The sequence below is a fragment of the Schistocerca piceifrons genome, chromosome 2, assembly GCF_021461385.2.
Source record: "Schistocerca piceifrons isolate TAMUIC-IGC-003096 chromosome 2, iqSchPice1.1, whole genome shotgun sequence".
Classification (NCBI taxonomy): Eukaryota; Metazoa; Arthropoda; class Insecta; order Orthoptera; family Acrididae; genus Schistocerca; species Schistocerca piceifrons.
In genome coordinates, this window is record NC_060139.1 from 118,927,305 (window position 1) to 118,943,244 (window position 15,940).

Sequence of the window (15,940 nt, forward strand, 5' to 3'; positions counted from 1 at the left end):
CATGGACTACTCAGTTTCTATATTTTGTTTATTTTTTTCATAGTTCCACACAACTTCTTCCTGTTTTCTCGATTGACGTGTGTTCAGTTTTTCAAGGCCTATCCACTGTGCCAACTTATAACTAAAGCTGGGGGGGGGGGGGGGGGTGCGATGGGGAGGTTCCCTTGTTCCCTTGTAAGATTACAGGTGCACTACTTTGAACAGGAACGCGTCTGTAAATAGTCACGTGAGAAGGTTTAGTCGCCGCTACGACGGGGAATGCGGTTTCCTTTGTCGATCAGTACTTGACTACTCATGTGTGTAAATAATGTAAAACAATTACTGAGACTGATCCACACAATAAGAGCAAAAAAAAAAAAAAAAAAAAAAAACATCTCTCCAATGAAATATCTAGTATGGGAGAGAAAAACCAGTGAAATTATATGTTTAATGCAAGGCTTTTGTGAACACGAGGATGCTGACAAGGATGGTTGCTAAGATATTGTGTATAGAAAAAGTATTCCATAACCGATCATTATTAAAAATCATGTTTTTCTAACAGGGAATAAATGATGTTTTTCTAAGCCCGAGTAAAGTTTTTTCTTGCACCGTTAAGTTTGACGCATCTCCGCATGTGCTTACTCTACCGGTAGCAGCGAAGATAATTTCGCAAGGAAACGGAAAGAAATTTCGTGATTATAGGCACAGCAAGAACGGTTTTACCTCGGTATAATTCCTTCATACGTGAGATACGGTCACATGTAACACTGTTTTTCATTGCTTTAAGATCACATGTCACTAATGTAGCTATAGTACTGATATAACGAACTTTTAAAAATAGTATCTGTGCAATTTAACAGTTTCTTCGTTGTTCACACATGCGAACAGTTCCTGAGCCAAAAGTGGAGCACACTTCTCCCCAGGATCTCATACGGAAAACAAAATTCGTGGTACAAATCTGACACAGGAACAACGTATCGTTCTATTTGTCGATCTGTGAGAAAGCTCTTTCCGGCAGCATCCAGATTTCTTCTGAATTATGATTGAGCTCGATACATAACATTCGAAAATTCCACTATTTTAGATTAATACGACAGCCACTCTGAAGCGACAGCATATTATAATTTTGTAGCTGTTCATTAGACAGAACTCTCGGTTCTCCCGCGCGACAAAACTTTCCTAGAAGAATGAAGGTGAAGCGTTTCCGTTTACGGAGCACGTGAGGAATAGCAGTACGCAGTAGTGGCATGACGTCATCGCAAGCCGGGAGGAGTGGCTTGTGCGCATGCGTAGTCGAGGTTCCGGCGCCTGCCGTCACAGAAGCGTCACTGTCGCAGCGTGGAATACAGAGGTAGGTGCCGTCTAAGCAATACGCATTTTAGTTTTATGTACACAGTTGTACGTGTTTCTGAACCAATGAACGTATGTGGTATGTCGATGCTAAAGACCGGATTGTTTATGACAGTCGAGTCTTCCGAACAATAATTAGAATATTACGTAGAAGAAGATTTCTGTTCAATTGTAAACTGGTTTTCGATTAACTTTTAAGCAGAAATAACTGTCAGTGCTGCCAGACGGGACTTAGTTTCCGAACACTTATCTCGTTTTCTGTAGTTGAATAGAAAATCAGTAAGAAAATTATTTGTTAACTGGTATTTAGTACGTAACAGTGGTGCGGCAACTTCCCTTATTGGCGACAGTCCTCGAGGACGCCAAGTACATTTCACAGTGACAAGAGTAACCTGTTCAAATGTGTGTGAAATGTTATGGGACTTAACTGCTAAGGTCATCAGTTCCTAAGCTTACACACTACTTAACCTAAATTAGCCTAAGGACAAACACACACACCTATGCCCGAGGGAGGACTCGAACCTCCACCGGGACCAGCCGCACAGTCCATGACTGCAGCGCCTTAGACCGCTTTGTTTTTTATTCATTTTGTTCGATATAGTTTGTTGCGTTTGGTCTAGGCGGACGTCACAAGACATCCGTTCAAGTTGATCGTTGATTCCTTTATTCAGATTTTTTTATATTATTATTACAAAGGGCGAGCGGCCCTCTGACCGAACACGCTGAGCTACGGTGCCGGCGAGTAACCTGTACTTCGGTGCTATCCACATTTAAGAATACGCAGCCATTTGTGGCTAAGATATGGTGGGACGCATAGACTGTTATACCTTTATAGGGGACGAATGTCAACAGAGCTTCTCGGTGTAAGGATTGCTGAATTCGCACCTTCAAAGCCGTGAAATTGCAAGCGTGTAAAAGTTTCATTTAGAATCTAGCTGTCACCGAACTGTAACTGACAGACTGTTTACATCAGCGCAATCTGTGTGTGCAGCTGCCCTGAGACTCATCGGCATAAATTCAGAGTGCAAGGCATTTAAACAAGACGATGACGTGGCTTGTTTATTCTTGACAGCCAACATCTGTTACACATTTCAGGTATTGCAGGAAGTAAATAAAAACATGAAATGATCCAAGCGAACAGGTGAAATGAGTAACGGAGCCAGCACGTACATTTCAGATACCGGCGGTTGTTCATAACGCCGTCCTAGTGTCACGTGAGCTCAGCTGTTCACGCCCCCAGCGAGCTGCGTTATCGACTCACGCGGAGTTGCGTTATCGTTATCGAACTGAAAGTTTCAATAGCACTTGTGAAATATCACTGTTTCAGAAGGTTGAACCACAGTTGACAACCTAGTTTCATTTCAACAACTGTTTTAGTTGCTTAATCTGCCGGCAATTATGAGGTGTGTTCTTCCCGAAATTCGGCAACGCGAATGCTACGGGTCGATACGAACATTTATAGAGCGGATGATTCAGAGCATTTCCTAGACGTAAACAAAACCAAGTGGAAATATTATTTCGGGTGCAAGATCAACAGTTCGTAGCTATGTTCAATACACACTCGTCAACGGACAGCTACTAGGCGTACCAGAGCGAGAAATGAAAACGATTGCGTGGTTCATTACCTATTTAACTTCAGCGTTTGCCCCGCCTTGTGCTGTGTGCACTAAAGGTGGACTACATTTGGAAATTGAAATTGTTTTAATTATGTAGCCGTATGTTCTTCGTGTCTCCATAAACATGTTATCTCAAAGAGTACGAACCATGCGTAGCACATGCCCCTGAGTCTCGTAAACTTTGTCCTGTGTTAAACATAGTTTTTATCTGCCACGAAGTTTCAAAACAGGTACGTCCTGAAAAGAATTTCCGAGGCCGTTGCTAAGCCATTTCTACGCAATACCCTTCTTCCAGGAAAACTTTTGCGAAGTTTGGAAAATAGGAGAGAGGTATTGACAGTGTAGAATATGTGAAGGGTGGTCGATAATAGCATTTCCCGCAAAGGCAAGGTTCTGGGTTCGTTTACCGGTCCGGTACACACATTTAATCTGCTGGAAGGTTAGAAACAGCGCCAGCTCCGCTGTGGAGTGGAAGATCGGTTTCTGTCTGTGTGTAGGCTTCCCGAGATGGAAAGATTAACATTTACTTGTAGGTTGTTAGGAATGGACAATGTACCACATCGACAGTTGATCATTCGAGGTGAGGGAACGATCCAGATCTGTCCTCTTTCCTCCGTCGCAAGCAAGCGCACTCCTCTATGAGGTAGCTAATAGTTTATCACGTATGTGAATCGGTTCTTTCGTTGTTCTCAGCGTCGTACGTTCGTTACGGACGTTGAACACTCAAATTTCTTGTAACTAACCAGTGACTTCCTTTAATGCAGTCGTCTCTCCAAACTTGCATTTTCCAAGCTATTGGTACATAGGCTTAAATTTAATTGTCGTTATTTCTTTGTTGTTATTACGTTCGCGTATCCAAAACCTTGTGTATCTTACCGGCTGAAAAAGTGGAGCACTGCAAATTCAAAACGGATATGAAAACACCGGTCTGAGTCATTTTCGGTCAAAGAGTTGGTACTTGATAAGTGTTTGAAAGGCATACTGAATTGAAAAGTGCAACTAGTTTTTCTCAACAGCTCGTGGTTCTTCACGACTTCATATTAAATAAAATCATAAAAACGCTGTTTTGCCGAAAATTACATGCCTAACCGTGATTGTAAGACATATATATTACTTCTGGCAAAAAAAGTAAAATCATCGACCAGCCATTTGCTGTTTTCTACTTTTAAAGCTACGTCCGGTCATTCTGATTTGTATTTTGTCTGGGTTCCCTAAACCGCTTAGAGCGAATGCTGAGAAGATTTCTTGAAGAGGGGCACGGACAGCTAATCCCAATCTTCATGTCTTCTGTCTTTCGATGCATTCTCTGTAAGTTTGCTCATAGGCAGCCGCAAGGGTGGTGAAGGTGTGTGTGTGTGTGTGTGGGGGGGGGTTAATTGCGCCTCCTCCTGTCCCACTGGATTCTGGAGTACAGAGTTTTTATTTAGTACAGAATTCCCAGTCTACAATGTAATTTCCCTTGGTCATGCTAAACATTCCGTATAGCCAGCAGTAGCATTATGTGGTTTGTGGAATGACACGACCCGAAACTGACCACCTCATTTATTTCAAAATTTACTATGTTACTCTTGCCCCCCCCCCCCCCACCCTCCACACACACGCATACACACACTCAAACTCACACCCACACTTACCCCTCCCCTGGAAAAAATTCCACGGTTGCCCCGAGCACTACATTCGGATGTGTACATACGGGCGAGACGTAGCTTACGATGCAACCCGTCAGTTTTGATCACTGGCGCAGTCGCTATATGTCCATTGTGTCGTCATGCTTTCTCGCGCAGTTAGAGATGTAAACATTATGTAGCGATTGGGAGGCTCGCCTGAAGTTGTAAAATATATATTGGAAGCAAATATAAAAAAAAACGAACTTGAACTAAAAATTCAGACCTGTGTCAGAAGACGCGGTTTCCGAGGAACTCGTAAAAAGCAAAATTAATAAACCAAGGAACGAAGAATATTGTATAGAATTCTACACTTGAGCTGCATAGCTAAACCAAAGAATTCTCTACATCCAAAACAACAAGACAAAACAACCTGCTTTACTCTGATGGATAATATCGTACTCTTGACTACAAAAGAACTTTCCGTCAATCTGTTGCACTTTTGAGAGAGGTTTTCGGGCGCTAAACAGCGTGGTCATCAGCGCTGTTGCACTTTTCCTTACAGCAGATGGATGTATGATAACGATTACAGGATTGCAGGGTTGGATGCTGCAAAAAGTATCTTCAGGTATTCAGCCTGTGTAAGACACAGAAATAGTAACGTAGTAGTCGACCCTGTCAGAATCTGACCGTTACCAAAACTCATTATTTCATGACCTATTCCAAAATGGTTCCTCTTTTTACAAGTCTGAACCGCACCTTGCGATATATCTGCAGTAATAGGCACTTCACGGAAAAAACCCTACATCGATATGTACAGGGTGTATCAAAAAGAATCATACGATTTAGCACGTCTATATTTCTGAAACTAATAAACATATACAGGGTTGGTGCAGGGAGTGGCAACTGACCCTTAACATAGACAAATGTAATGTATTGCGAATACATAGAAAGAAGGATCCTTTATTGTATGATTGTATGATAGCGGAACAAACACTGGTAGCAGTTACTTCTGTAAAATATCTGGGAGTATGCGTATGGAACGATTGGAAGTGGAATAATCATATAAAATTAATTGTTGGTAAGGCGGGTGCCAGATTGAGATTCATTGGGAGAATCCTTAGAAAATGTAGTCCATCAACAAAGGAGGTGGCTTACAAAACACTCGTTCGACCTATACCTGAGTATTGCTCATCAGTGTGGGATCCGTACCAAGTCGGGTTGACGGAGGAGATAGAGAAGATGCAAAGAAGAGCGGCGCGTTTCGTCACAGGGGTATTTGGTAAGCGTGATAGCGTTACGGAGATGTTTAGCAAACTCAAGTGGCAGATTCTGCAAGAGAGGCGCTCTGCGTCGCGGTGTAGCTTGCTCGCCAGGTTTCGAGAGGGTGCGTTTCTGGATGAGGTATCAAATATATTGCTTCCCCCTACTTATACCTCCCGAGGAGATCACTAGTGTAAAATTAGAGAGATTCTAGCGCGCACGGAGGCTTTCCAGCAGTCGTTCTTCCCGCGAACCATACGCGACTGGAACAGGAAAGGGAGGTAATGACAGTGGCACGTAAAGTGCCCTCCGCCACACACCGTTGGCTGGCTTGTGGAATTAAATGTAGATGTAAATGTACAGTGCATTTTGTTGTTTGATGAACGGGAAACTCAAATTTCTTTTCATGCCTTTCATAGGTATTCAATATTACCACTTGAGATGCACGACATATGTCAGTGCGGTATTCAAATTGTTCCCACACTGCAGCGAGCATCTCTTGAGTTACAGATTCCACAACTGCTGTCACGCGATATCTTAGTTCATTCGTTGTTATTGGTAACAGAGGCACATAAATAGTGTCTTTTATAAACCCCAACAAGAAATAATCAAATACAGTCAGGTCTGGTGACCTTGGAGGCCAGTAATGTAAGGCTGAATCATTTGGACCAGTGCGACGTCCAGTAATACTTTGATTTAAAAATTCCCGCACTTCCAGATGCCAGTGTGGCGGTGCCCCATCGTGCTGGTAAATGCAGTCGTTCGAATCAGTCTCCAACTGTGGGAAAAGAAAGTTCTGAAGCATATCGAGGTATGTGCTTCTTGTAACTGTCCTCGGCAAAGAAAAATGAACCATACTCCTTTCCCGTGAAACTGCACAAAACACATTAAATTTTGGAGAACCTACCGGAAGCCATGTAAAACTCGAGAGTTTGCACTTTTCAACAGTACATTGTTCACGTACTAGTCTCAAATAACACAATGGTTACGATTTTTTTAAACCGGATGATTCTGGTTGAAACAGCCTGTATATTTACGAGTATATACACACATATCTGCGATAATAATAACTTTGTATGTAATAGTTAAAAGCCAGTGTCAAAATAATGATTCCATCTGTTTAGATGAACTGTGGATAATAATAATAATAATAATAATAATAATAATAATAATAGGTACACTTTTAAGTCACCGTTGCTATCCTTTCCAGCTGAAAAACCGATATAGCAGCTGCCTTTCAAGTCATCCTTGTTTAGTTTGTAGAAACAGCTGTAGTTCGTAGTTACCGTAACCTGCCATGAAGTGATCGGACTGTTGTACATTGAAGCGCCAAAGAAGCTGGTATAGGCATGCGTATTCAATTACAGAGATATGTAAACAGGCACAATACGGCGCTGCAGTCGGCAACGCCTACGTAAGACAAGTGTATGGCGCAGTTGTTAGATAAGTTACTGCTGCTACAGTGGCAGGTTGTCAAGATTTAAGTGAGTTTGAACGTGGTGTTATAGTCGGCGCACGAGCGATGGGGCGCCTCTTCTCCGAGGTGGCGATGAAGTGGAGATTTTCCCGTATGAGCATTTCACGAGTCTACCGTGAATATCAAGAATCCAGTAAAACAGCAAATCTCCCACATCGCTGCGGCTGGAAAAAGATCCTGCAAGAACGGGACTAACGGCGACTGAAGAGAATCGTTCAGCGTGACAGAAGTGTAACCCTTCCGCAGATTGCTGCAGATTTCAATGCTGGGCCTTCAACAAGTGTCAGTGTGGGAACCATTCAACGAAACATCATCAGTGTGGGCTTTCAGAGCTGAAGACCCACTGGCGTACCCTTGATGACTGCACGACATAAAGCTTTACGCCTCACCTGGGCCCGCCAGCATCGACATTGGATTGTTGATGACTGGAAACATGTTGCCTGGTGGGACGAGTCTCGTTTTAAATTGTATCGAGCGGATGAACGTATACGGGTATGGAAAACTCATCTTCATCTGCATATATACTCCGCTAGCCACCAAGCGGTGTGTGGCGGAGGGCACAATTCGCGCCAGTCATATTCCCCCCCCCCCCCCCCACCCCCCCTCTGTTCCACTCGCGGATCGCGCGAGGGAAAAACGACTGTCTGAACGCCTCAGTACGAGCTCTAATTTCCTTTATCTTTGAATGATGGTCATTGCGCGATTTGAAAGTTGGTGGTAATTTAGCGCGCCGTCTATCTGCAAGTATGTCCCACTTCAGACTTTCTATGAGATTTGTAACGCTCTCGCGATGGCTAAATGTACCAGTCACGAATCTTGCCGTTCTTCTTTGGACCTTCTCAATCTCTTGAATCAGACCCAACTTGTAAGGGTCCCATACAGACGAACAACACTCTAAGACTGGACGAACTAACGTATTGTAAGCTCGTTTGTTGAAGGACTGCATCGCTTCAGGAGTCTACCAATAAACCGCAATCTAGAGTTCGTCTTACCCGTTACTTGCGTAATCTGATCATTCCATTTGAGATCATTTCGAATAGTAACATCCAGATACTTGACGGACGTTTCCGCTTCCAAAGACTGGGCATTTATTTTGTACTCGTACATTAATGGGGATTTTCTCCTTGTTATACGCAATAGGTTACACTTACTAAAATTGAGAGATAACTGCCAGCCATTACACCACGCATTTATTTTTTGCAAATCGTCATTGATTTGTTCACAGTCTAATGCCGCTGTCGATACCATCAACCAGATCGTTTATGTAAATCGTAAAAAGCAGAGGACCTATTATGCTGCCCTGGGGCACACCGGAAGTTACGCCTGTTTCTGCTGAAGTCACCCCGTTCAGGACGACATAATGCTCACTGTCTGTTAGAAAACTTTCTATCCAACCGCATATGTCATCGGATAGACCGTAAGCGCGCACTTTCTGGAGCAAGCGACAGTGAGGAACTGAGTCGAACGCCTTTCGAAAGTCGAGAAATATGGCATCAACCTGGGAACCGGTATCTAGAGCCTGTTGTATATCATGTACAACGAGGGCCAGCTGTGTCTCGTATGAGCGCTGTTTCCTAAAACAGCCATGAATCCGTGGACCGTGCATGTCAGCAAGTGATCGTTCAAGCTGGCGGAGACACTATAATGGTGTGGGGCGTGTGCAGTTTGAGTGATTTGGGACCCCTGATATGTCTAGATACGACTCTGACAGGTGACCCGTACGAAAAAAGCATCCTGTCTGATCACCTGCATCCATTCATGCCGATTGTGCGTTCCGACGGACTTGGGTAATTCCAGCAGGACAATGCGACATCCCACACGTCCAGCATTGCTACAGGGTGGCTCCAGGAGCACTCTTCTGAGTTTAAACACTTCGGCTGGCCACTATATACCCCAGACTCAACATTATTAGATGTATCTGTGATGCCTTGCAACGTGCTGTTTAGAAGAGATCTCCACTTCCTCGTACTCTTGGGGATTTACGGACAGCCCTCCAGGATTCATGGTGTCACTTCCCTCCAAAACTATTCCGACATTAGTCGAGTCCATGCCACGTCACGTTGGGGCACTTTTGCGTGCTCGCGGGGGTCCTACACGATATTAGGCAGGTGTACCAGTTTCTTCCGCTCTTCAGTGTAAGATATCCATGACCTCTGTGGTAGACTTGATAGTGGTTCGCAGAGTATAGGTGTGGATGTAGATCCACTAGAATCTTCGTTTCTGTTTGTGTATCATGTTGTTGTTGTTGTGGTGTTCAGTCCTGAGACTGGTTTGATGCAGCTCTCCATGCTACTCTATCCTGTGCAAGCTTCTTCATCTCCCAGTACCTACTGCAACCTACATCCTTCTGAATCTGCTTAGTGTATTCATCTCTTGGTCTCCCTCTACGATTTTTACCCTCCACGCTGCCCTCCAATGCTAAATTGGTGATCCCTTGATGCCTCAGAACATGTCCTAGCAACCGATCCCTTCTTCGGGTCAAGTTGTGCCACAAACTTCTCTTCTCCCCAATCCTATTCCATACTTCCTCATTAGTTACGTTATCTACCCATCTAATCTTCAGCATTCTCCTGTAGCACCACATTTCGAAAGCGTCTATTCTCTTCTTGTCCAAACTATTTATCATCCATGTTTCACTTCCATACATGGCTACACTCCATACAAATACTTTCAGAAATGACTTCCTGACACTTAAATCTATACTCGATATTAACAAATTTCTCTTCTTCAGAAACGCTTTCCTTCCCATTGCCAGTCTACGTTTTATATCCTCTCTACTTCGACCATCATCAGTTATTTTGCTCCCCAAATAGCAAAACTCCTTTACTACTTTAAGTGTCTCATTTCCTAATCTAATTCCCTCGGTATCACCCGACTTAATTCGACTACATTCCATTATCCTCGTTTTGCTTTTGTTGATGTTCATCTTGTATCCTCCTTTCAAGACACTGTCCATTCCATTCAACTGCTCTTCCAAGTCCTTTGCTGTCTCTGACAGAATTACAATGTCATCGGCGAACCTCAGAGTTTTTATTTCTTCTCCATGGATTTTAATACCTACTCCGAATTTTTCTTTTGTTTCCTTTACTGCTTGCTCAATATACAGATTGAATAACATCGGAGAGAGGCTACAACCCTGTCTTACTCCTTTCCCAACCACTGCTTCCCTTTCATGCCCCTCGACTCTTATAACTGCCATCTGGTTTCTGTACAAATTGTAAATAGAATTTGAAAGAGAGTATTCCAGTCAACATTGTCAAAAGCTTTCTCTAAGTCTACAAATGCTAGAAACGTAGGTTTGCCTTTCCTTAATCTTTCTTCTAAGATAAGTCGTAAGTCAGTATTGCCTCACGTGTTCCAGTGTTTCTACGGAATCTAAACTGATCTTCCCCGAGGTCGGCTTCTACCAGTTTTTCCATTCGTCTGTAAAGAATTCGTGTTAGTATTCGATGTACAGTCAGCGATTCTACCAATTTCCACACGCAGTGCAGAGCTTATCGTACTGAGAAATGTAACAAGTTATCACGATTTAACGTTATGGTGGTTAAAGTACACTTGAAAAACGAAGTTACATTTAACAACATGCAAGTTGTAATAAGCACAAGAAGCCAAAAATTAGTGACTCGTAGGACACACCACGCTTATACCATGTAACATCATCTCTAGCAATGATAACGGCCTCAGTTCGACGGAGAAGAGTGTCCATAACTTTCTTCAGCTACACTCCTGGAAATTGAAATAAGAACACCGTGAATTCATTGTCCCAGGAAGGGGAAACTTTATTGACACATTCCTGGGGTCAGATACATCACATGATCACACTGACAGAACCACAGGCACATAGACACAGGCAACAGAGCATGCACAATGTCGGCACTAGTACAGTGTATATCCACCTTTTGCAGCAATGCAGGCTGCTATTCTCGCATGGAGACGATCGTAGAGATGCTGGATTTAGTCCTGTGGAACGGCTTGCCATGCCATTTCCACCTGGCGCCTCAGTTGGACCAGCGTTCGTGCTGGACGTGCAGACCGCGTGAGACGACGCTTCATCCAGTCCCAAACATGCTCAATGGGGGACAGATCCGGAGATCTTGCTGGGCAGGGTAGTTGACTTACACCTTCTAGAGCACGTTGGGTGGCACGGGATACATGCGGACGTGCATTTTCCTGTTGGAACAGCAAGTTCCCTTGCCGGTCTAGGAATGGTAGAACGATGGGTTCGATGACGGTTTGGATGTACCGTGCACTATTCAGCGTCCCCTCGACGATCACCAGTGGTGTACGGCCAGTGTAGGAGATCGCTCCCCACACCATGATGCCGGGTGTTGGCCCTGTGTGCCTCGGTCGTATGCAGTCCTGATTGTGGCGCTCACCTGCACGGCGCCAAACACGCATACGACCATCATTGGCACCAAGGCAGAAGCGACTCTCATCGCTGAAGACGACACGTCTCCATTCGTCCCTCCATTCACGCCTGTCGCGACACCACTGGAGGCGGGCTGCACGATGTTGGGGCGTGAGCGGAAGACGGCCTAACGGTGTGCGGGACCGTAGCCCAGCTTCATGGAGACGGTTGCGAATGGTCCTCGCCGATACCCCAGGAGCAACAGTGTTCCTAATTTGCTGGGAAGTGGCGGTGCGGTCCCCTACGGCACTGCGTAGGATCCTACGGTCTTGGCGTGCATCCGTGCGTCGCTGCGGTCCGGTCCCAGGTCGACGGGCACGTGCACCTTCCGCCGACCACTGGCGACAACATCGATGTACTGTGGAGACCTCACGCCCCACGTGTTGAGCAATTCGGCGGTACGTCCACCCGGCCTCCCGCATGCCCACTATACGCCCTCGCTCAAAGTCCGTCAGCTGCACATACGGTTCACGTCCACGCTGTCGCGGCATGCTACCAGTGTTAAAGACTGCGATGGAGCTCCGTATGCCACGGCAAACTGGCTGACACTGACGGCGGCGGTGCACAAATGCTGCGCAGCTAGCGCCATTCGACGGCCAACACCGCGGTTCCTGGTGTGTCCGCTGTGCCGTGCGTGTGATCATTGCTTGTACAGCCCTCTCGCAGTGTCCGGAGCAAGTATGGTGGGTCTGACACACCGGTGTCAATGTGTTCTTTTTTCCATTTCCAGGAGTGTATATCTTATCCACGTGAAGACACTCATTAAGGACTAGGCAGTGTAGTGCAAATAAATTGCTGGGATTTTGATTGCTGTGTTTATACGCTGTTCCAGACAGTCCAGACGGGTTATTTAGTCGGCTAATCGAGATCCGGCAGGGTGCCTAAATATTCCTCAAACCTGCGACGCATGCGTGCAGCCCTTTGAGCATGGCTGTTGTCACCTTTAAGAATGGGTGTGTCCACAGCACACTCATCTCGAAGATGCAGAAGAAAGGGCACCGAGAATGTTGAAATAAATGTTCTGAGCAATCTAAATAAGTGGGCGCAAGTAATGGTACAAAAAATACCCCAAAATTTCACGTAACCACCTCCGGCCGGAAGTGCGCTCTCCCACATTGTGGCTTAACCGTCTAATTGGACCCTCGGCGCAATCGACGTCTTGCAACATTTGAAAAAAGGCAGCCTCGCGACCCACAGACCGCACTAAATGTCTCCAGTCCGGTATAGTGCAGCGTTACACTGAGGTTGAAACGTCCCCTTAGAAAACTTAATGAATTACTATGCAGATAAACCTCTTACATTATTTGATTTTCAAACAGCTAAGCAAAACTGAACGTACTCACACATTCACTAAAGTGACACAATATTTTTAGCGCAACGCAATCTGACTTTTAGTAATCCCTACAAAAGAATGGCCCTGACTAACAATAACCTATGCCTTTCATGAATTCTTACCTCACAAAAATCTTCGTTACTCGAACTACTGCAATACAGCGAGCGCCAATACTGCCAGCTAAATAAAAGATTCTAACTACTGAAGGCACTAACTACTGATAGGCATAGTTAGCAAATGAAAGATTTTGATAGAGAACAAACAATGTATTTACCTTAATGCAACGCTACGCGCTGTTAACATCCAACTGCCCAACACTACAATGGCGAATATTACTCCAACAATGCAAACCAACCACAGCCTTCACACAGGACAGTCAATGATTTTCATATAGAGCGCTACATGGCGTTACCAACATAAAAACCTAAACAGCCTACTTACAAGGTGACAAAACCCATGGGCCAGCGATATTCACCTATACAGACGGCGGGAGTATCGCGTACACGAGGTATAAAAGAGCAGTGCATTGGCGGAACTGTCATTTGTATTTAGGTGATTCATCTGAAAAGGTTTCCGACGTAACTATCGCCAGACGACGGGAATTAACAGCCGCAGGCATGGGGCATTCCATTTCGGAAATCGTTAGGGAATTCAGTATTCCGAGATCCACAGTGCCAGTGGTGTGTCGATAATACCAAATTTCAGGCATTACCTCTCACCATGGACAACGCAGTGGCCGACGGCCTTCACTTAATGAACGAGGGCAGCGGCGTTTGCGTAGAGTCGTTAGTGCTAACAGACAAGCAACAGTGCTTGAAATAGCCGCAGAAATCTACGTGGGGCGTGCGAGAAACGAATCCGTTAGGACAATGCTGCGAAATCTGACGTTAAAAGGCCGTGGCGGCAGAGACCGACGCGTATGCCTTTACTAACAGCACGACAGAGCCTGCATCGCCTCTCCTGAGCTGGTGATCACATCAGTTGGACCCTAGACGACTGGAAAACCGTGGTCTGGTCAGATGAGGCTCGATTTCACTCGGTAAGAGCTGACAGGTCTCGAATGAGGCTCGGACCCCACGAAATCATGTACCCAAATTGTCAACAAGGCACTGTGCAAGCTGGTGGTGGCTCCATAATGGTGTGGGCTATGTTCTAAAGGTGGCAAGGGTAAAATACAGGGAGCGAAAGGCTATTTACAATTTGTACAGAAACCAGCTGGCAGTTATAAGAGTCGAGGGGCATGAAAGGGAAGCAGTGGTTGGGAAGGGAGTGAGACAGGGTTGTAGCCTCTCCCCGATGTTATTCAACCTGTATATTGAGCAAGCAATAAAGGAAACAAAAGAAAAATTCGGAGTAGGAATTAAAATCCATGGAGGAGAAATAAAAACTTTGTGGGGTTCGCCGATGACATTTTTATTCTGTCAGGGACAGCAAAGGACCAGGAGAAGCAGCTGAATGGACAGTGTCTTGTAAGGAGGACATAAGATGGACATCAACAAAAGCAAAACGAGAATAATGGAATGTAGTCGAATTAAGTCGGGTGATGCTGAGGGAATTAGATTAGGAAATGAGACACTCAAGGTAGTAAAGGAGTATTGCTATTTGGGGAGCAAAATAACTGACGATGGTCGAAGTAGAGAGGATATAAAGTGTAGACTGGCAATGGCAAGGAAAGCGTTTCTGAAGAAGAGAAATTTGTTAACATTTAGATTTAAGTGTCATGAAGTCGTTTATGAAAGTATTTGTATGGAGTGTAGCCATGTATGGAAGTGAAACATGGACGATAAATAGTTTAGACAAGAAGAGAATAGAAGCTTTCGAAATGTGGTGCTACAGAAGAATGCTGAAGATTAGATGGGTAGATCACATAACTAATGAGGAGGTATTGAATAGAATTGGGGAGAAGAGGAGTTTGTGGCACAACTTGACCAGAAGAAGGGACTGGTTGGTAGGACATGTTCTGAGGCATCAAGGGATCATAAATTTAGCATTGGAGGGCAGCGTGGAGGGTGAAAATCGTAGAGGGAGACCAAGAGATGAATACACTAAGCAGATTCAGAAGGATGTAGGTTGCAGTAAGTACTGGGAGATGAAGAAACTTGCACAGGATAGAGCAGCATGGAGAGATGCATCAAACCAGTCTCAGGACTGAAGACCACAACAACAACAACATGTTCACATGGTGTGGACTGGGTCCTCTGGACCAATTGAACCGCTCAGTAACTGGAAATGGTTATGTTCGCATACTTCGAGACCTTTTGCAGTCTTACATGGATTTTCTGTTCCCATACAATTATGTGATGTCAGTGGGCCACAACTGTTCGTGGGTGGTTTCAAGAACATTCTGGATAACTCGAGCGAATGATTTGACCACCCAGATCGCGCCACATGAATCCCATCTTGGCAACACTTTCACTATGGACGGCTATGAAGGCAGCGTGACTCAGTATCTCAGCAGGGGACTTCCAACGACTTGAGTCCGTGCCGCGTCAAGCAGCACGGGACAAAAGGAGACCCGACACGATAGTAGGAGGTATCCCACGACTTTGGCACCTCAGTGTGAACCTTCAGTAGTGAATGGGACACTTGCGCGAAGTTGGGACATCAGGAACGGGACGAATTTGTAAAAAATGTATTGGAAGCAACATTCAAAAACCGAACTTGGAATAACAACCAGAACCCTTGCATGAGGACACGGTTCTCGAGTGGATGCAATCGTATAAGCAAATTTAATAAACCATGGTATTCTGCACTTGAGTTGCGTAGCTGGACTAAAGAATTATGTATATCCAAAACAGGAAAACAAAACGACCCACTGTAATGTATTGGACAATAAAGTAAAAGAAAATGCTGACAGTATGTTCCATTTTTCTCTACAATACTTCGATATTTGAAATCGACTACAGGATT

The 15,940-nt window shown here is 44.7% G+C and overlaps 1 protein-coding gene across 2 annotated transcripts in view; it reads left to right on the forward strand.

Moving 5' to 3' along the window:
- The first annotated feature begins 1,211 nt into the window (after nt 1-1,211).
- Nucleotides 1,212-15,940, forward strand: part of LOC124776371 (serpin B6-like) — a 280,271-nt gene continuing 265,542 nt past the window's right edge. For both annotated transcript variants that reach the window (XM_047251330.1, XM_047251331.1), the window contains exon 1: nt 1,212-1,330. In XM_047251330.1, coding sequence (XP_047107286.1) covers nt 1,227-1,330 — 104 coding nt within the window. In that variant the 5' untranslated portion in view covers nt 1,212-1,226. The remainder of the gene's footprint in view (nt 1,331-15,940) is intronic.